Source organism: Passer montanus, unplaced genomic scaffold (assembly GCF_014805655.1).
Source record: "Passer montanus isolate IOZ18808 unplaced genomic scaffold, ASM1480565v1 scaffold208, whole genome shotgun sequence".
Taxonomy (NCBI): Eukaryota; Metazoa; Chordata; class Aves; order Passeriformes; family Passeridae; genus Passer; species Passer montanus.
The window spans coordinates 306969-327945 of record NW_024366681.1 but is presented as its reverse complement, the minus strand read 5'-3'; the positions used below and the strand labels follow the sequence as shown (position 1 = coordinate 327945).

The 20977-nt window shown below is 38.4% G+C and overlaps 1 protein-coding gene across 5 annotated transcripts in view; it reads right to left on the bottom strand.

Annotated features, from left to right (window-relative positions):
• LOC120501853 (solute carrier family 12 member 7) overlaps positions 1–20977 on the bottom strand; it is a 120395-nt gene that overhangs the window by 54629 nt on the left and 44789 nt on the right. For 2 of the 5 annotated variants that reach the window (XM_039708610.1, XM_039708607.1), the window contains exons 1-3: positions 16574–17875; positions 3536–3630; positions 1328–1450 (exon numbers count right to left, since the gene is read on the bottom strand). In XM_039708610.1, coding sequence (XP_039564544.1) covers positions 1328–1450; positions 3536–3630; positions 16574–16685 — 330 coding nt within the window. In that variant the 5' untranslated portion in view covers positions 16686–17875. Of the gene's footprint in view, positions 1–1327; positions 1451–3535; positions 3631–15640; positions 16334–16573; positions 17876–20977 lie in introns of those variants that run through there. The other 3 variants (XM_039708608.1, XM_039708606.1, XM_039708609.1) reach the window with 3 other exon arrangements.

Below are 20977 nucleotides of genomic sequence, written 5' to 3'. Positions count from 1 at the left end.
TCGACACAGCAGCTGAACAGACAACAGGGTTCACAGTAAGGAAAGTGTGAGAAGATCAGCATTACTTTTCTCATATCTGAAGTTTATCTTCAGATGACATGACACAAATATAGATCAAGCACAACTAGACAAACAGAAAGAAAACACACTCATTAACAAATGCAAGATAAACAAAAAGTTAAACAAACAACTGGACTTTATCCCTGACCCTTGCCCACTGTCCTGGTACCAACTTCCACTCAAAAGCTTCCTTCCAGTCAAATGAGCTGCTGTCCTAAGCTTATTTTCAAACATATTTTCATCTCTGTCTTTTCTGCTCTGTGTTCATTTTCCTTTTTCTCATTCTCACGTACTTCTCCTCTTTTCTTCATAGCTCAGCATATAAATTCAGTAGCAGGACCCCTTCTCCTACACAAAGACAGGTGACTCCAAGCACTGTCCCTTCTCAGCATCTACCTTATTTTTCTTCATTTCAGTCACCATGCATCTCATCATTCCTCCTTTGCCTATACATTGTTATACTCTGTCAGGTCATATGCTTTAATCCAAGCTTTCCCCTTCAAAATCACCCTCTGCTAACAGAGGGATCAATCCAACATGCCACTGCAGACTCCAACTATTGCATACATTCCACTTCTACACATTTTGGGTATCCATTAGACAGACAACCATTAATGGATTCAGTTCACTTCTAGCAAGTGTGTTTAGCAATGTGTCAAACAGAGCATATGACTTCCCCTCCCCCCCATATAATATTTTTGATGTTTGCAACAAAGTGTTTTCTTGGAATGCATCCATTAAGTTTTAAAAATACTTACTCCAACACACAAAACCAAGACAGCTACTCAAAAAAACTACTACCATGTAGTAGTACCAAGAGGTGCAAATATGCTTATAGAATTAAAAGAGTGACCTGTTTCATTGCAAATTTGCCTTAATATAATACGTAAAAACCTAGGCAGTTAAAATATATTAATAAACCTGCAAAAAGTCCTACTGTACGCTCACTAGAGGTAGGTAACAAGTACTGATGCTTGCACAAGTTCACAAGGAAGAAGAAAAGAAAGGAAGAAAAAACTGGATATACTCCATGTTTCAGATCCTAGCTTTGCATGTGTTTTACCTAGGGATTTTTACAGCACAGTTTTGCTAAAACATGCTAACAAGAACATCAAATTAACACAAGTCCTGCTGCAAATGCTTCAGTTCTAAACATGGTATTACAATCCTCACTCCCATCTTTAGGTGTCCACATATTCTCTTTTCAGGTTGAAAAATGCACCTCTTATCAAGCTTTATCTTGATAAATTATCAGAAATCTAAATACCTTGACTTCCTTTCGTTTGCTGTCTTCATCTGCTTCATGTTCCACCACTCCTTGAGTTAGATTAGTGTAGTTTGCTAGTTTATTCAGAAGAGATGACACCATAGGGTTACTATCCATTTCTTCCTGTTGGGTTTTGAAGAATACTGCATTTATTAAATAAATTTTCTTTTTAAGTCATAATTTTATGATACCACTTCAAACATACTCAACAGGTCAGCCCTGATTCAGCCAAATAAAAAATTAGCATGACATTCAGCTTTCAAACAACAAGAAAGTTCTACTATTTCTAGAAGTTTAACTCTACATGCTATGTTGCACCATTTCTTTCATGTTTTTACACTACCTTACAATATGCAGCTCAAATATAATGAAAACCTAGAGAAATTCCACTGTAATTTTAAAAATCTATTTTTATCAGAGCACAGTCTTTAGTGGATTGTACTTGTAGGGATGAGTCATTAGGGTGTTTTTCCAGCATCTTGCTTGTGTTTAGAAAGTGACTTGAAATGATTTCTCAAGCACTAAAGTATTTAAGTACCTCTCTGAAGTCTAGTGCTGCAGGCTTACATATTTTATCTTACATAAGGCATACTACTTCCAAAGTGTTAACCTGTTGAAAATACCCACATGTATGCATATTACATATAATTGCACATATGTAATAGCACCTGACACAGAGGTCAGCCCATCTTTCTTTACTGCTACAAAACAAAAGCATGCTAAAACAAATCATACAATCCAGAACAATATACAATACAAGAATTCCAAGAAAAATGGATCCAAGAGAATTCAATTAAATACAAAAAATTGAACACTGGAAAGAAGACGAGATCAGGGCAACAAACACAGACAAGAAGTAAGTATCTCTGCCTGGGAGATTAGGTAATGATAATGCTCATAATAGTCAAACTTCTTTTTAATGGTTTATACAACTCTCACATCTGAAAACATGAGAAAAACAAGATTATAGGAAACTTACTCTGAAACATACATAGTATCAAAAAATTTCACCACAAAAACACCAGCAGTGACAGTCACTAGAAGGCTTTCAACGTGATACTGTTAACAGCAATATCTATAACTTGAGATACATAAAAATAATGGTTTTATATCAGTTGATTAAATGTAAGCCATATTTCAAAATAACAGATTCGGGACAAAAAACAGCTATGGCCAAATTATCATCACTGAGGAATAAAGCAACTAATTTGAACCACATAAAGTTTTGGAAATGGCTTTATGGAATAGAGCTTGAAGGAGTAAAAATCAATGACAGAACTTTAAAAGCATTCCTGTCAAAAATACTAAGATATTGCATACATGAGAAAAAGACAAGTAATGATCAACATTACTTTGATCATTAGCAAAATTTTCTCTAAAACAGTGAAAAATAGTAAATATGTATTATTTGGGTCATGCACAGGTGAGATGAAAGACCATGTCCTGTGCAAAGATACTTGAAATGAAGAAGAGGGAAATGTAAGAGAACAACAAGAAATTATTGAGAGGAATGCAACAGTAAGGTAGCTAAACAATGTTGGAAGCACCTTGTTTTTGTTAACAGCAAGCATCAGAGCAAGACTAGTTGATGCTGCTAGAGCAGAGCAACTAAGGTTTTTACTAGAAATACTACTTAAATGCAAAAGTGGCCCTTAAAAGTACTCAATTAATACACTTTTTTTAGTAATTTGATTGTAATAATCAGTTGATTATAAAGGTATGAAACATCCATTATGAAGTAGATATTTACACTAGAAATTGCTATGGTGTGCGCTACATTGTAGTTGGACAATACTACTAAGTCATGGCTTGTAAATTTGTTTTATAGCATTGCTGCTTAACAAAAAGTCTGTAATTCCCGATTGAACAAATTATTTTGCTAATCCTTTTAAAACTGAATACTGCTTTCTTTAAAAAATAGATTTAACTTCCAGTAGCTTTGTCTAACTATGTCTAGATCCTAGCCCAAAATATTTAAATGGATAAAGACTTATATCATATCTTCACATTAATGCATACCAATATTTACTCTTCTTGCCTATATACCATTCAAGTCCACTGAAATGGAATGTTAGCAGGAACTAAACTATGAAAAAGTTATTAAAACTCATTTCCCCCCCCCCCCAACTAAATTTTAAGACAGAAAGAAAACAGGTGATTGCTCATCTCCATTAAAGGTAAAATATGTTTTTGGAGTATTTAACTTACCTCAAAGAGAGCCATATTCTTTCCTTCATACATGTTTCCTCTGCCCAATTCTGCACAGTTAATAAATGGACTACTTTCCCTGGCAATCCCATCCCCTAGTGGAAAAGTAACACAATTAAAAACAACAGGGGAAAAAATGATACATTATACTATAAAAGGAATAGTCAGAAGACTCTTGTAAGAGCTGGTTCTAAATAACACCATAGGTTGCTGCAAACCCAGCGTTCATCTCAGACATGTGGATGTTAAACATTTAAGGAGATTTAGCTTAGCAGTCTAATCTTGGTATAGTGTTCCATCTCTTAAGTATTACTCTTTAACACACATACTGATTTCTTCCCTAGCCTTTCTAGTTTCCCTAAAAACACCTGATAATTGCACTACATATAAAGGTTTTGAGTATAGAATAAAATAACCCTCCAGCTAACCTTTTTATTACTTTACTGAGTTCCTCAATCTCCAGTAGCTGAGGCAGGGATTTATGAAATACAATTCAAAAGTAACTACATTGTAAAGGTTGTGGGGACCTTTCCATGATATTATACTTAATCTATTCCTTACTGAAATATAAACTGCATTAACCTGTAGCTTTGGCACACCTCTCAAAAAATGCAGCATTACTTTCACTGCCTTTCAACCCACAAACTACAAAAACTATTACATGCTGATACTGTCACAACACTGGCATTTCCAAACAATCTCAGGTCCTTGCCTGCACCACTTTGCCTGTGTGCCCTTTTGTTCTTATATGCACAGATTACAGCACTAGCACCTACAGTCTCTTCACTGCAGAATTAAGGAACAGTTGGAGAACAAGCTGTACTCTTTTCCCCTTGTCTCCTTCCTCTGCTCCCTACATGAAATCCAAGAAGCTCCGGCAAATGTGTACACTAGTCTCAGCACAACATATTATCTTGCTTGTAAACCAGACAGAAATATATCTCAGTCCCTCAAACCTAAGAGGGACTGTGGATTTCCCATCACTAATTTCCTACCACTCTCCAAAGTATCACTGTAGTTATGGGTATCATGACATAAAAACCACATACCATCATAAGAGACACAGAAGATAGCAACTGTCCTAAAAATTAGGGCTCTAAAATTAGTTCCTCAGTCCAGAAAAGAAATGGTGATGAATTCACACATCTAATATATCTTCTTCTATCCACATCCTCCAACTTTCATTTTCTGTTTCTCTACAGTTTATATTTGGTCTCCCACTACTTCAAGTCCTACAGCCTGGTTAGGTGCCCCTCTTCCTAATTAGCAAAGGCTAATGCAAGGTCAGCAGAAGGACACTGTCAACACAAAAGCATTTCCGTCATGAACTAACACCTTGAGATGTTTCACAGTATATGGAACATGCTGGTTTTGTACAAGGTTATCTGAGCAATTGGCATTTTGGGCTCCACTTTAATGAGCTCCACTGTACTTAAGAGAAAGATTCAATTAGTTTTTTCACAGACAACAAAAGAGTAACTCTGCCCTGAATCCTGATTTCTCTTACCATTTTGCTAAAGCATATGAGCACTAGGATTTCTTGCTTAAGACATGGCATTTTCTTTCCAAGATTTTTGGAACATTGTTTTTCTTTTAGCTCCATTCCTGAAATCACCCCATTATTTCTGCTGAAGTTTTTATAAGCCATTCATTAAAAGGTATGTTCTCAAGTTAAAATAAAAATAAGGTTGCTTGATTTCAGTCTTGCTGAGACCATACTTCTATTGACTTTCTCACCAACTGACATCGGTACCTGTAATTATTAACAAAATATTAGTACTCCTTTCAGGGTACTTCCAATCCCTTCAAAAAGGATTACTCTTCAAAAAGTGAGCTGGGAAATTTCAATTATTGTTTTGCATTCATATAGAGGATAATGTCACTGGAGTTACTCCTTCAGTGGGTATTATTAGATTAATCTAAACACAAAAGGGTAGCAAAAAAAATGTTACTCAGTATTCAAAATTCTGAAATTGAAGACTAGAGTTTTGGCTAACTAGTTCTGGGCATAAAAATCAGTATCTCGGCACTACACAGTATTTTAAATTGTAGGTAGGAGAATTGTGAAGTTGTCCTTTATATTTCTATTTCTGAACAGAGTTACTTGGTTATACTCCAACACAAAAAAGAGTACAGCATCTCTAACAAACATGTCTTGTTAAACACACCTAACAGGCTTCAAACGGGAAAATGCAGAACTTAGGAACTGAAGAACAGGAAACCTATTTCAGTGCTTACAACCAATATTCTGCCTATTTTAAAGCTTTCTGATGGTAGTGACAGACTGCAATAAACTCCTGTTTCTCTAACACCGTTCTCTTTTTGTATTTGTGTATGTTTGCAATTTAATAGGTAATGCTGATCATGTCAAATATTATTTTAGCTTCACTTGAAAGAGAATCAACACTGAAAAATTGACCAAAAAAGCAAACTGACAAGTACTCTGTCATCTTCAGTTTGTTGACTATTTCTACAATTATCGTAAAATCATTAGGACCATAGAATTATAAAAACATTAAGGTTGGAAAAGAGCCCTAAGATAAGGTCCAAACTTTGACTGAACACTACCATGCCAACTTAATATAGCACTAAGTGTGATATGCAGTCATTTCTTGAACACTCCCAAGGATGGTGGCTCTACCACCTCCCTGGGCAGTCCATTTCAATGTTTAACCACCTTTACAGTAAAAATATTCTTCGTCATGTCCAACCTGAGCCTCCCCTAGTGCAGTTTGAGTCCATTTCCTCTAGCCATATTGCCAGTTGCCTCTAGCCATATTGCCAGTTGCCTGGGAGAAGAGGTCAACTCCTAACCTACTACAACTCCTTCCAGGTAGTTATAGATTGATAAGGTACCTCCAGAGCTTCCTTTTCTTCAGGCTGAATGACTCCAGCTCCCTCAGCCACTTGTCATCAGACTTGTGCTCCAGACCTTTCACCAGTTTCATTGCCCTTCTCTGGACACACTTGGCAACTCAATATCTTTCTTAAAGAGAGGGGCCCAAAACTGGACACAAAACTCAAGGTGTGGCCTTAACAGTGCCAAGTACAGAGCAACAATCACTTCCCTAGTCCTGCTGGCCACGCTATTTTCAATAGAGGCCAGGATGCCATTGGCCTTCTTGTCCACCTGGGCACACCACTGGCTCATATTCAATAAGCGTTGACCTGCACTCTGAGGTCCTATTTTGAAGAGCCACTTTCAAGCCACTCTTCTCCCAGCCTGCAAAGTTGCATGGGGCTGTTGTGCATGACCTGGCACTTTGCCTTCCTGAACTTCATACATGTACCACAGTGGCTAACCTCCAGTTGTCTGGAACCTCGCCAGTTTATCAGAACTAACAATAATGATAGAGAACAACTTGGCAAGCTCTTCTGCCAGTTCCCCCAGTACCCTCTAGTGGGTTCCATCCAGCCCCATACACTTGTGAGGGTCTAAGTGGCTCAATGGATTACTGACTACATTTTCTAGATTACAGGGGGTTAGTTCTGCTCCCCATCTCTCACTACCAGCTCCAGGGGCTGGTTACCATGAGGATAAATGGTCTTTCTGTTGTAGACTGAGGCAGAAAAGGCAGCTCAGATTTCCTCATTCTTTGTTACAATGTTACCCTTCACATCCAATAAAGGATAGATTTTCCTTGGTCCTCTTTTTGTTAATATATTCATAAAAAACACCTATGAACACCTTTGAGGTTTCATCACTGCTGTCAACAAAATCACCTTTATTTCAAATTTAAAACCATCACTTTTTGAAGTATGCTTATTTAATATGTCTAGATATACAGTGACTCTTATTAACATGTAAGTCAAATTGACATGTATTACACCATTCAGCAGAAAGAACTAGTTTCAGAATCTCAACACAGAGACAACATCTGTGGTGAAATTAACCAAACAAACTATCTAAATCTTTACCTCATCCCTTCTTCAAAAGAAGATTCAATAGAAAAGAAATTATTCATTAGAAAACAAGAACTAAAGACAGGATTAACACTTTTCACAAATGCTGTGAAGCTGTAAGTCTTAAGCCACCTATGGTTTATCTTAACCTTATCCCCTTGAACTCTATGAAGAAGCTTTAAGATAGTCAAATCACAGAATCATGTAGGGTGGAATAGAGCCTTGAGCCCAATCATGAACTTAACACTGCCGAATTCACCACTAAACAATGTCCCTAAGCACCACACCTACACATATTTTAAAAACTACGAGGAACAGTGACTCAGCCACTTCCTTGGGCAGCCCATTTCAATGCTTGACAAGCAAATCACCTTTTCCTTAGGTCTCTGAAATTTTGTCTGTTTAAACACTTCTCAAGTGTGAGCTGAGTGAAACATAAAAATTAGAACTTCTAATGTAGTTTCAGACATATCATTAAGCTGCATTTCTTCTGAAATCTAGTTGCTGTAACCGAAGCACTCCAAAAATCTATACTTTCTGTTGCTTGATTTCTGAACGTAACTCAGTTTGTGAGGGTTGATAGGCAAAAATCTTAAATCCAGACTAGTATTTCATTTTGGACCACAAAAAAGGCAAAATAGAATAAACAAAAAAAAAAACCCTTCTGTGGGTTTATGGTACGTTTCATGTGTCTTCTGACACAGAAAAAATTTGCCTGATGATGTCATACTCCATGTCACTCAACTAAGTCATCAAAGCCTAAGTTTTAAAAATTATGTTTCTACTCTTGTACCTACTTTAAAAATTATTATTACAATTTTTAATCTGATACAGAATGTCCATATAACCTAGCACAATTCTGTGCTTTCTGCTGCTGGACCAGTAGACAAACTAAAGCCATAACTAATTGTTATGGCTAGATAATGAGATGATTGGCTCTTGCAATTAAGAGATTAATATTGTGTGAAAATTAAGAGAAGCTTTATTAATGTATAGTTATGTTAATGTAGTTTAGATGTCCTCTGTTCTCCCCATAGTTCCCTTCTCCCCCCACTCTGTATTGTTGCCATCAGACAGCCTGGTCTAGGACAGGTAGAAAGAAGGCATGCACATGTACCCCTTACATGGGTCAGTTGAGAACTAAGGGGGCGTGGCATGACAACACCTGACCCTCCAATCAAGTTACAAGAAAGCAGTGTCCATCAATAAACGACAAAGAAGAACTGACTGAGAGAGGGGCCAGAATTGGTTGATGTAACCCCCAGGGGTATAAAAGACTGAGCATCCATCTTGAAGATGTACTGGCCATGTGGTGGGCAGCCATAAAGGCAGTTCCCAGTGCTGCAACTTTTTCCTTATTTAGTCCTTCTCTTGTATTTTTGTTAAGGTTTAATAAACCTTTTAAAATTTTTAAAGTGAGCAGTTCTCTCTCACACTAATGTACCTTTCCTAAAAGCCTATGTTTGCTGTGTTGATGGGACATGCAAAAAACCCCCACTATTGACTTCTACAGATACTTCAGCACTGTGATGAGTGATTATATCTGAATGGAAATTAGCTGCAATGACATTTTCTTTTCTAAACAAGATACAGACACAAGAAGAGAATGTAGGAGATATGTCTCAAGGTAATATTCAGTGCGTTGATGCAGATCATCACAATGTGCATGCCCATAGACACTGATCCCCCAAATGCCAATGCAGTGTAACACACACAAATTATCACAAACTACACTAGAGCTGTTCTGGCCTTAAATTTTCTGACAATGTCATCAGATCATTTTTTAGTAACACTTCCACAGACCAAACAAAACTTAGGTAAAAATTTTTGCACGTCACAATTCAGTGCTGGTCATAGACACAAAAGGCAGCATGGTATGCAAATTCATATTCTTCAGAAGTTTCAGAGTTGTGATCCTCACAAACACCAACAGGTAGCTTACTTTTAAGGTATATTAACAGGTAAAAATTTCTAAGATGGTGCAAACTGGCCCATTTTATACAGTCTAAACCAGAACACAACAGCAGAGATTAAACATGCAGACACCACCTTCGCCAATAAGGTGGCCATCTTATTCAGGGGTTGGACTACACGATCTCCAAAATTCCCTTCAAACCGTAACAATTTTGCAATTCCCCTCTCACGCTTAGTACTCGCCCCTCTGCATCCCCATATCATACTGCTTCTCACAGGAATTAACTATTGAACATAAATGCATATGCTGTCACCAGAGACAATCAGTGTAGGAATGAGCAATTACTCAAACAGAAACAACATTCATGACAATTCCACCTCTGCTTCCTTCCCCACTCCTGAATCACGAGTATGAAAAATGTATGTTATAGCTGTCTTGTTATAGAGAAAGGCTAGAGGTAGACAAGGAAATGATCATTTAAGTGATCCTAAATTTGCACTGCGATGCCTGTTCAATAGATTAGAACAAAAATATTTGTTCTAAAACATCTAATCTAATCTAATTTCACATCTTTCTGCAGGCTCAGGAATTCAATTGGATCATTAAGCTCTATAACTTTAAAAATACCATATTGAAATTTAAGCAGTGCATCTTTTAATGTTTTCAGAACTGAAATAAGAAAAAGCCCTATTAATTTATGTAAAGCTTAAGGGTTTTTTTAATACTGAAAAAAATCTCGAATTGTTCCATATTTCTATTTAAATTTGCTTCTTTCAAACTTCTAGGGATAACATGCTAGTAACTGCTTCCAAATTTAACCACTCACAGTATTTTCTCCCTGTGAAGGTAACTATACTTATTCAAATCATCTCAACCTGTCTCTTGAAAAATCAAAAAAGTTCCTAAAACATTTTTCCAGCTTTTAAATTATTTTGGTGGAAATATTCTGTACAGGTTTTTTTTTTTGTTTGTTTGTGGGTTTTTTTTGGTTTTTTGGTGGGTTTTTTGTTTGTTTGTTTGTTTCATTTTTTGGGGTTTTTTTTGTTACACAAAACCAAAAAAAACAAATCAAACTTTGACAATCAAATACAGCGTTCTAACACCAGTCTCAGTCAATGCTATTTACAGAAGTATAATTGTCACCTCTACCCCAAGGATCAGGCTAGCCCTCTTTACCACAGCATTAAACCAAGCTCATGATTCTATTCCAGTATGACCCCTAAATCCTTTCCAGATTCACTGCTTCCTCACTGTCCCACATTATGTATGCCATCATGATTCATATCCAAGTAATGCTCCTGTATTTGTATTCAAACACGTTTTGTCCAAAAAAGCAAGCACCTTTTTCTCCTGATATGCTGTAAGAGTTTAACATCTATCTGAAAAATAAAAGTAGATAGCTTTTATATGGGAAAAGAATACAGGTGTTGTTCAAAGGAGTGAGAATTACATAAACTTTTCAACAACACGACTTCAAATACGGTAGCTCAGCTATGATAATGTATAACTGTTTTCCAAACAAGCACATGTGTTAAACTAGAAAAGCTTTGATTCCCACTGGAAATTGCTAATTTATATGTTGTTATCTAAAGCAGAATTGCAGTTGGGGGAATAATCTCAACAGAAAAGTTCTAACTCTTCAAAGTTTGCAAAGGGCAACTCTTAATCACAGTCCATGTACCTTGAGGTAGGTTCTGGTTAGCCATATACAGGTGAAACATAACAGTTTTAAATAAAAACAATGGTAACATTTTCATTCAGATAGTATTTGGTCTCATTAAGAACAAGCCACTGCAAACTGAGAATATGAAAATGAGATCCTGTTTGCACAAAAGACAGCAAACATTTAATGTTACTGTAACTTTTTAAGGTAAAACTACATAAAGTTTAAAAGTCAATAAAACCGATATATATGACTATAGCATCCAAGAAAGCTGCCCATAGCAAAACCTGTAATTCTATCTTCTCTATCATGCATATTTCCTTCCTGTATGTTCAAGTTTTTGATTGGCAGGCAACTAAAGAGAAGTCATGGAATCTTATAAATTAAATGTGCTAACACTTCTAATTTAAATCTACATATTGGAGCATTCCTTAGAGCTCTAAAACATAGCCAAGTTTTTAAAAGCCACCTTGGAGTTCTACAATACAGTCAAACTTTTAAATGCCACTATCTTGCTATAATGCAAATTATGAAAAAGGCACCCATAAACTTGTTTGAACACACTTTGCCTCAATTTTTGTGCCACATTGATTTAAGAATTCAGTGCAACCTAACTCAAAGTTTCGTGTAATTGGGTTCTTTTTAGTAATTTAATGTCTGAATCTATTTACTACATCACAAATTTCTTGCAGTATTCTTATTAATGATTAGCACAATTTATATGTTATAGTGATATGCAGAACAAAGTATATTTAAACCCCTTGTAAATAAACCTCTTAGATTTTTCTTTATTTAGGCTACTATTATCATCAAGCACAACTTACTTCTAATGAAAACACTGCAAAAGCTCTTTATAAATTCTTTAAAATATGGCTGGAAGTACAGGAACCTCCTATTGCAGTAAGAATATTAGAATCACGGTATTGTCTTGTAAAGAGACTCTCTTAGATTTGGCCCGTTTTCTTAATAATCTTGCTCACTCATGATTAAGGAAAATTAAGTCAGTCTCCTCTGATGATTCTTCAGGTATCAAGAATTGAAACAGGAAACTGACAGTTCCTTCCTGCCAGCTTAGCATAAGACCTCAAATCCTGTTTCTTACTAGCACTGGATTAATTCTGAAACAAGTCATTAAGGCTTCAGGCAGCATGAGGCATGCACATGACATGAACTACACGACAGTCACAGAACTCTCTGAAGAGAATTAAGCTGATGGATTTTTGTCAGCAATAAACACCCTGCTTAGTGATATGGGAAGGTTCAAGTCACTGAAACATCCCACATCTCCACATCTAATAAGTACTTTGAAATTTTTATTTCTATCAAATAAATTCACTTTAAAATATATCCACTAAACAGATCAGTAGAGATTAGCAATAAGTAGTATTAACCTATTCCAAAGACCTATCTACTATTAAAAACCTTCTTTTACACACCAAAAGTACGTATTAACAGACCTTAAGCAAGTCAGTTACTTTTAAACATGGATTTTATGCAGAAAAAGTTGGCATTTATTTTACTTAAGATGCAGCAGATAAACATTTTAAAATATAGTTCTAGTAATTTTGTAAGCTCTTATTAAAAACAAATATTTTTAAATAATAAAGGTTTCTTTTTAGACTGGCAGCATAATTTATTCATTCTCTTTCAAATTAACTATGTCACTGTTTTCTAGTTTATGTATTAATGTATTACAGATTTTATACCAGCCTTAAACTCATAAAAAGTGTTAAATGGATGCCAGTGATAGGAACAGACTAGTTCCTGGGATCAAATCTTTGAACAACATCTAAAATCTACTTTTCTCTGATCATAACATCTATGCTGCAAGCATGGTCAAGTGTGGCTGTTAAGTTTGAAGGTTTGACTGAAAATACACTAGACTTCTCAGTGAGATTAATTATCTTCCTCCATTGCACATACACACACACATAACTGTTGACTATTCCCTGGTTTTCCAACAAATAACATTTACAGAAATTCACAGCATCCATGCTTCATTAGTTATATGATCACTTCTTCATAGATGACCAGGTTTGTTATTGCTATTCCTTGTATTTGAGGGTCTTCAATTTTAAAAGAATTTGCAGGAGTTAGTTCTCATATTAGTTTCTAAATAAGAAACTGCTGTGGCAAGGTAAATAATACTATGGAATGCTAAAAATACTAGTGATAACTTGAAACAACTGATACTGCTAAGGAACAAAAAGCTGATCAACTTTACAAAATTTTTACAGTTCTATTTGGACAGGCACTGCAACTATGAGTAAAGAACACAAACATGAGAGCCAAAACAAATCAAGCCCAGAATTCTTGTAAAACTTCATACCTTACTGTCTACATATTCATATTTCCTTCTCCTCTTCAACCATTTACTATCTCCTGACTACCCTTTCTTTGTAATATATTATAAACACATTAAAAGACACAGGCACATCTTCTTTCTGCTACTTTGTGAATATTTGAGTCAGCAGACTGCACCCTTGAGTATGTTAACTTAACATTCTGCCTTTTCTGAAGTACTACTGTGACTAGTGCTACAGTCCAGCCCCATAGGGAGTCACAAATGTCTTCTACTCATTTCACATATGTCAAAGTATAATATAGTCAGAAAATACAAAGCTATGGAATTTCAGATTATTAAGGAGCGCAGATCATAGAAAAAGAATATCCCAGGTTACTCCTTCACCACACAGATGATTATCAGGTAAGAATGTGTGAAAGGGGATAAATGCACAAAATTGTGCACTAATTGATAAGTGCCTTGCTAATAAAAATCAAAACTACTTTACTGTTGATCTAATGACTAGACAGCATACAGCTGATTCCCTCAAAAAAATTAGCACTGAGTTTGATGGGACAGGTTTGTCAGGTTTTAATGTATTTGGTAGGTTGGTTTTTTTTAAAAAAAAAAAGGTACTAGTGCAGTCAAGGAAAAACTACTTGGTTTTTAACACAGACAATTCAATCAAAACTGACAACATGCTAGATTTCTAAACAACTGGAACAAAATAACATGCTGAGCTATATAGGCTAAGTCAAATGGGAAGTTCCTCTGTTCTCCTCTTTTTTATGCTCATCTCTGCTCTCAGCTTTACCCACCTCTCACCTTGACACAACCCTAGTCATTCTCACTTTTTGCAGTACTCACCTCAACCCAAAAACACAGGAAGCATTTTTACCTCTGCAGCAGTTTGGTTTACTCACAGTTTAGCATGCTGAACCAGACCAATTAAGTGTCTGATGGTCAAGCGCAGGAAAAAGGAAGCAAACCCAGACACAGAGGAAGACAAGGAAAGAAATCATTTACTTCTTAGCCTTTTTCTCAAGGCTGGAGCAGTGAGAAGGGCAAGGAGTCCTTCTCTGTGCAGCAGGCTTTTAGATAGGCTTAACTATAGCAGCTTTTAGCAGTACAGACATTTCAGAATTCTTTAGTTTTCAGAAGAATAACTCAAGAACAATTATTTGATTATACAGCATTAACTTAACAATTCCATACAATACCCAAAGCAACAGTAAGTAGTACATCTTTCACTTCCCAAAACTCTGTCAGAGAGTAGCATTTAATCTCTTCATGAAGTCAGACCTCTTCACCTATAATTTATATACAAATCAATGCCTTCCCTTTTCAGTGTTTTCTTCTCTACTTAAAATTTTACAAACACAGAGGAAGAGTCATATATAAATTTATCCAGTTGACTGATACAGATCTGTAACAGTATTTAAATATATCTTGCAACTGTAACTACTAGTCCCCAAAACACTACCTAATAATATAATTTCTTTTTTTTCTCTGGCCTTTAGGGTTGTGATAAACCATTGTAAAAGAAGCAGTTCCACTCTTCCTCTCACCTTCCTAGGAATTAAAAATGTTCCAAGTCTTTCAGATACTTCATATATACATGCAGTCTAACAATATACATCCTGTCTATACATCCTAAGTTTGCCTGTATGTATATTCAGTATTTTGACATGCCATCTGAGTAAACACCATACACCATGCCTCTCTGATTAACTCTTCTACCAAAAGAAAATTTGTCCAGATTAATGCTGTACTACTAGTCATCCATCTAGTAGAAACAGATGTCACAGAAACAAACTGTTGTTTGTTGTCAGAAACAAACTGTTAAACTGTCGCAGCTTATATTGTTTTGGTTTTTCTATTGCATTTAGTTTGGAAAAAGAAGAGGCAGTTATTAGAACACCAAGTGATAGTTTGAATACACTAAGGGAAAGGCAACTATAAAGATATTAAAGATATTATATATCTTTAATGGGCAAGTAAGATTTTAGAGTAGAAAGCTTTGGAAGAAAATAACCCAGCTGCGTCAGCTTGGTGTTTTACTATATTAGCTTCCTAAAATAATGTAAATATATTAAGTTTGTCAAATACCTGTTTTTATCTCTTTACATTCATAGCCCACATCACATGGAATTAGTCTTATTTATGTCACCCGTACCACAAAAATAAGATGCCTTTTACAATCCCCCATTTATTCACCTGTTATCATCTAACAAAGTTAATCCCCCCAAACCTTTAAAGAAGTATCAATTGTAACAGAGCATCCAGAATGAAGTGCAAGATGTGAACTAGCTCTCGAAGTGCTAGCAGTGATTCACACACCATACTTGGTATTGCTGCTGCAACACGCTTCGGAAAAAGGAAGTGTTAAGAGCCACAAGAATTACTGCTTTCCCAGCAGTGCCTTGTCATGCAAGTGAAGAATCACTCATTTTCCCAGCAACACTGTCAGAGAAATACTACTGTCCCTGCATAAGGGGCTGTCCTGAGCAGACCCTCACTCACGATGCCCGAGCTCCACCTCCGGTTTGATTCTACTCCCCTAGGAGACTTCAGGAACGAGGCCTAGCAAGAAGCAAGGCTGCGAACACGACGGCATCTCGTAGCACACACCTACTTAACCCTAAACGCTATATCTGATGCAAAAGCACATGGCTGCACAAACACCTGGAGCAAGGCAGGTAAAATTGTGCTCTTCTCCACAGTCCGAATCTTGCCTCTTAGCCCTCTCTCTAGTGTGCTCCAACAGCAGTTAGTTTTTAAGACAGCCTAATGGTTGGATTTGATGATCTGATCTTCAATGTCTCTTCCAACCTAAACGATTGAATCTACATATTTTCCCCGTTTGTTAAACCGCCGTGGCGGCGCTGCTTCCGCCCGCTTCCTGTCGCAGACGGGTGGCGGACTGACCGCCCCACACCGCCCCGGGCAGGCGCCGCGCCCGACCGCGGGCTGCTCTGCTCCCCCGGCTGGAGCCGTCCATGAGTACTTCCTCCTTTCGGCCAGCGGCGCTGACTAATGGAAACAAAGAGAAACAGGCTCTCAGCCACCCCAGGCGCCAGACTTTCGCCCTTGCCCGAAGCGCACTTCTACACCTGGACAGGTAGCCCGGCATCGCTCGCTGCAGAGAGGCGATGCGGCCCCTCCGCAGTATTCGGGGACTCTCCGTCGGCCCTCCACAGACCCGCTTCTCCGCACGCAAAGAGCCGACGCTCTCTTTACGCGTTGATCACCGGCGCTTCACCACTCTCTCACCAGTGCCCCGGTCTCTCTCGTCACCGTCATCTTCCTCCTCTCGCTGCTGCCCATCCCGCTGCCGCTCCTCGCCCTGCGCCTCCACCGGCACCACGGTGAAGCTCGTCGGCATGCTGCAGACGGCCCCAGACCCACTCGCGCCTCCTCCTAGGGCAGCGGGCAGGGTGAGCCGAGCGCTGCCGCTTCGCTCACGTGAGAGCCATTTCCTCACGCAGCGCGGGGGCGGTGGCCGGCACCGCGCCACTTCCCCCTCACCGCTTGACTGACGGCGCTGCGGCCGTAACTCCGGGCTTGAGGAGGGGAGGGGCTTTTGGGCTCTGGGGCATCCCCTCTTCCTCAAACCTTGGTTTACAGTTATCCTTGCAGCGCTAAGACCACCAGGCTGCTGCTTCTCTGATCCCACCAGACAAAAACTGCCTTCCAAATTAAACCAGAGCCAGGCTGTAGGACCTTAATCCTCCAGATCACTGAAGGGATGATAGTATCCACAAGGCCTAAGCAGGGGATTTGTGGTCACCTTTTGGACAAGTGGAGAAAGGTCACTGTGTGCCTTTGGACTAGCAGGACATAAAGATGGCTCCCAGAAATCTGCTCTCCTATGCAGCAGCCATGGTTTGCAGTAGATGGGTGAAGGTCTGGAGTCAGCATTTAAACTCTGACCAGCAGTGAAGCAGATTCAAAGAGTCAGTGGATGAGCAGTGTACCAAATTAAATATTAATGATGTAGCACCAGTGATGAGATATAGCTCTTGGTTACCTCCAACTTCCATCTCAAAGGAGGTTGTAGCATCTCCACTCCAAAAATAGAGAAAACAGATTTAGAAGCCAAGGGCATTTCTCTTGTTTCTTGTTCTTCTAGCAAAGTGCTAAGAATAAATCAGAAAGACTATTCATTCAGTCTGTATATGTGTCTTTTAGAAGAGGACTGGTAGTTTTGTGGCTCCTATACTTCATTGGGATGGAAGATGTATATGTAACACTACAGTCTGTCCCACAGCATAAAGTCCTTCAGAGAAGGGGGTAGGTAAAATTATTCTGGCCATCAAAGGTGGCAGTGAGATGGCAGGTGTGGAGATGATTGGTGTGAAAAACAGAATTTACTGAACCAGAATTCAGTGAAAAACAGAATTCCCTGAAAAACAGAATTCACAATCCTTCCTCTTTGTTTTTCTTATTGTACTTGTCTTGAGCTACAACTTTTGCACTTCTGTACTTTTGGCATACTAATACTTTTCATAGATCTTAATTGCCTTGTTTTCATCATTTTTTTCTTTTCTCAATACCATAATTTTCTGCTTTCATCCTGTGGTTCCCGACTTTGGATTGGTGGGTACTGTCACTATTTGGATGTTTTGGACTACCTAAGTGATTAATTGAATAAAGCATGGGATCAAACATGGAATAAAGATTGATCTGTTATTCTGCATAGCACTACAAATCCGGCCCTCTTCCACTAGAACATTCAAAAAAAAATCTTCCAACCATCCTTTATTTATTATAGATTCCCATTTTTGGACTGGCACATCAGCTATTTTCCAAATGTTTGTGGCTATATTCAAAACTGCATCCCCATTATCATCAATTTGTAGACAACAATCGGATGTGTTAAACCCCTTCCTTTTCTGCTAACAGAATAGTCTAGTGCTAACCAATTTTGATGCACTGCAGCTCTGGTTTGCCTTTGCTGTTTGACTATTAATTCTATGGCCCCTGCTGTTTCATTAGATATGATTTCTACAACTACTTGTAGTCTTATGATGCGATTCAACATATAAATTGGGGTTTGATATCTCCAACTCCCATCTTGTGTCCAGGTGGCTGTACCATATGTCTGTATTATCCATTCAGTTGGCCACTCTTCACCACCCCACTTGTGCTATCCTGCAATTCCTCCAATTAGTTCAATCTTCTTTCTTTTTAAGGCACCGTAGACCAGTATTCCCAGATCATCTCCATCTTGGCTTGGCAACAGAAAAAATACTGGTTGTATAATTCCCAGAGTCCAACTTCCTATCCATAGGAAAGGAAGTTCTGAATAAGCCCTTTTCCCACATATCCAAAATAAGCCATCCAGTGCTTTCCAGTATTTGTTCCTTTGGTTATTCATATTTTCCTAAAATTTAGACATTTCAAGTGTTATAAATGAAAAATGAAAAATAGCCAATTTTAATAAAAAAATTAAAAATAAAATTTATTACGCGACCGTAATACAGCCCCGACTGCCACCAATCAAATCAGCCAGCATAACACCCCTGGTCGGTGATACGGGTGAACGTGAGATTAGACTTGCTAGACCAATGACTTCACATCCACACAGGCTGCTCCGAGGCAGCAGTTCTTATACAGTTTATTTGGCCCGCGGCAGAGTGTCTTTGTTTCCTTCTGAGTCCTTCATATTCAAGTTGGTTTCTTCCTCGATTCCCAGAATCTGGCATTCAGATGGAAGGTGTTGATGGCCCTGGTCCTCTCAGATGAGTATCTTGTCTGGGCCATCATCGCTTGAGCCATCACTGGGTGCAGGTCCTTGTGAATGCCCATCTCCTGTGCAGCCGATGTTCCTTCACATGCAAATGAGGTGGTGCCTCTGGTTTTGCCATCCTGGGGAAGAATCTCCCCCCCCTTGTACCTATATATTTTGATACACCTTTTATTCCCACGAATTACTACCCATATCTATAACACAGGGATCCCATAATAGGGATTTTTCCCAGAGTCATTGCACCAGAAAAGTTTAATTCCCTTTTCATACTTACAATTCTTTTTCCTCTCCTGGGTCCAATATTGGGATATTGGTCCAGGGATCCACCATGTAAAAGTTCCATTAAAACTTTATATCTTTTACAAGAGGTCCTACATTGTCTGAAAATTCTCTTTCCATAGGCCAGAGGCACTCCTCTCCAACTATTTCTGAACTTAACATCCACCCCTCTGTCTGATTTTCCCCTTTTATTTTGGTTCGGTTCCATTTGAGAAGTTCAACTGGGCCTAGGCCACTATCCTTCCATGACCATTCTTCCAATATTAAAGCTCCCCCACAAACCCAACAGCTGGTCACATTTAGCTCCCTGCTGATCCTTTTCCCAGATCTACAAAGTTTTCCCCTGACTTTGATACTTCTATTTCATTTTCCAGTTGTTGTCTGAGTTTTACATATAAACTTCCATATGGAATTGGCTTCAGAGTGGTGGGTTGCTGTGTCTGTTTTCTTTGTTTGTTTATCCTTATTCATTCCTGTATTAAAACTTGTATCAAATCTTATTCCTTTTTCCAGTCTCAGGTTTGACTCGTGGGGAAACAAACCCATTTGTCTCCTTGTGGGCACCCCTGTTTTGACCCTACAGTTTTGGTAACTTTATACGTTCGGTCATTTTGTATGCAGGTGTCTACCTGAGAGGAGTTATAGCAGTGGTGGCTAATGAAGGTATGAAAGCTAAAGTAAGAACCTTGGGTTTTCCCATGATATAGTGGTCTGTAGCATTTGTGGCAGGGATAATCTGGATTCCCAAATGTGACATGACTAATAAGGAGTAACAGAAGCCCAGTATAATGTGTACCCCCACCTGCCATGCCTGATGAGGTTGCTGCCCACAGTATGTGGACGTGAGTGGTGGCAAGTATAGTGGTTAATCTGGTCTTGCATTCTGGTTTCCGTATCCCAAAATTACCTATGTCACCTGCTTTTCTCATATTGTGATTCTCTGTAACTCCTTAAATAGTAAGCCCTTATTAAGTTCACTCTTGGAATAGGGTCTTATTATCTCCCCATCGTATAGAGTAATTGCCTGCATTCAAAATATGGTGTCTGTTTTTTATTTACTATAGCCTCCCACTCAGCTTCTAATAGCTAGCGAATATCAGGGATCATCCACTCAACTCCACAACAAAGTGTTAGAATTGGTACCTGCCCTCAATTAGTGTTGGAACTTTTCCCTTTATCTTGACTCATTTTGTAACATGCTTGCTGCCTGGGTGAGCTACCGCGCCAGAGCTGGCCACAATTTTCACACTGACATTGTACCCAACTTGAGTGTCTCATTCCAGGGTGCTTTAAGCAGGGTATCTGATCAGGAAAAAATGTGGGAGGTGTCCCAGCAGAGAAGGTTAATAGTTGTTCTTTCTGCATGTCACAGGCAAAAGTGAAAACTCTAGGCTTGCCTATGGACCCGGTGTGTATATACCTGATACCCCCGATTGGGGAGGTAGCAAACCACTGTCCTGGAGTTTGGAAAGCTTCTGGCCTTTGTGAATACAAAAGAATCTATAAAGCTCACGGGGAACTCCCTCCCAGTCTGGACTGATGCGCGGTTGCTCATGGTTTACGTGCCACATTGAGCTTCTGCATTCCATTTTAAAATAATTTTCAGTCCTTCTGTGGAAGTGATGACTTTCTAGTCACAGAGTTCC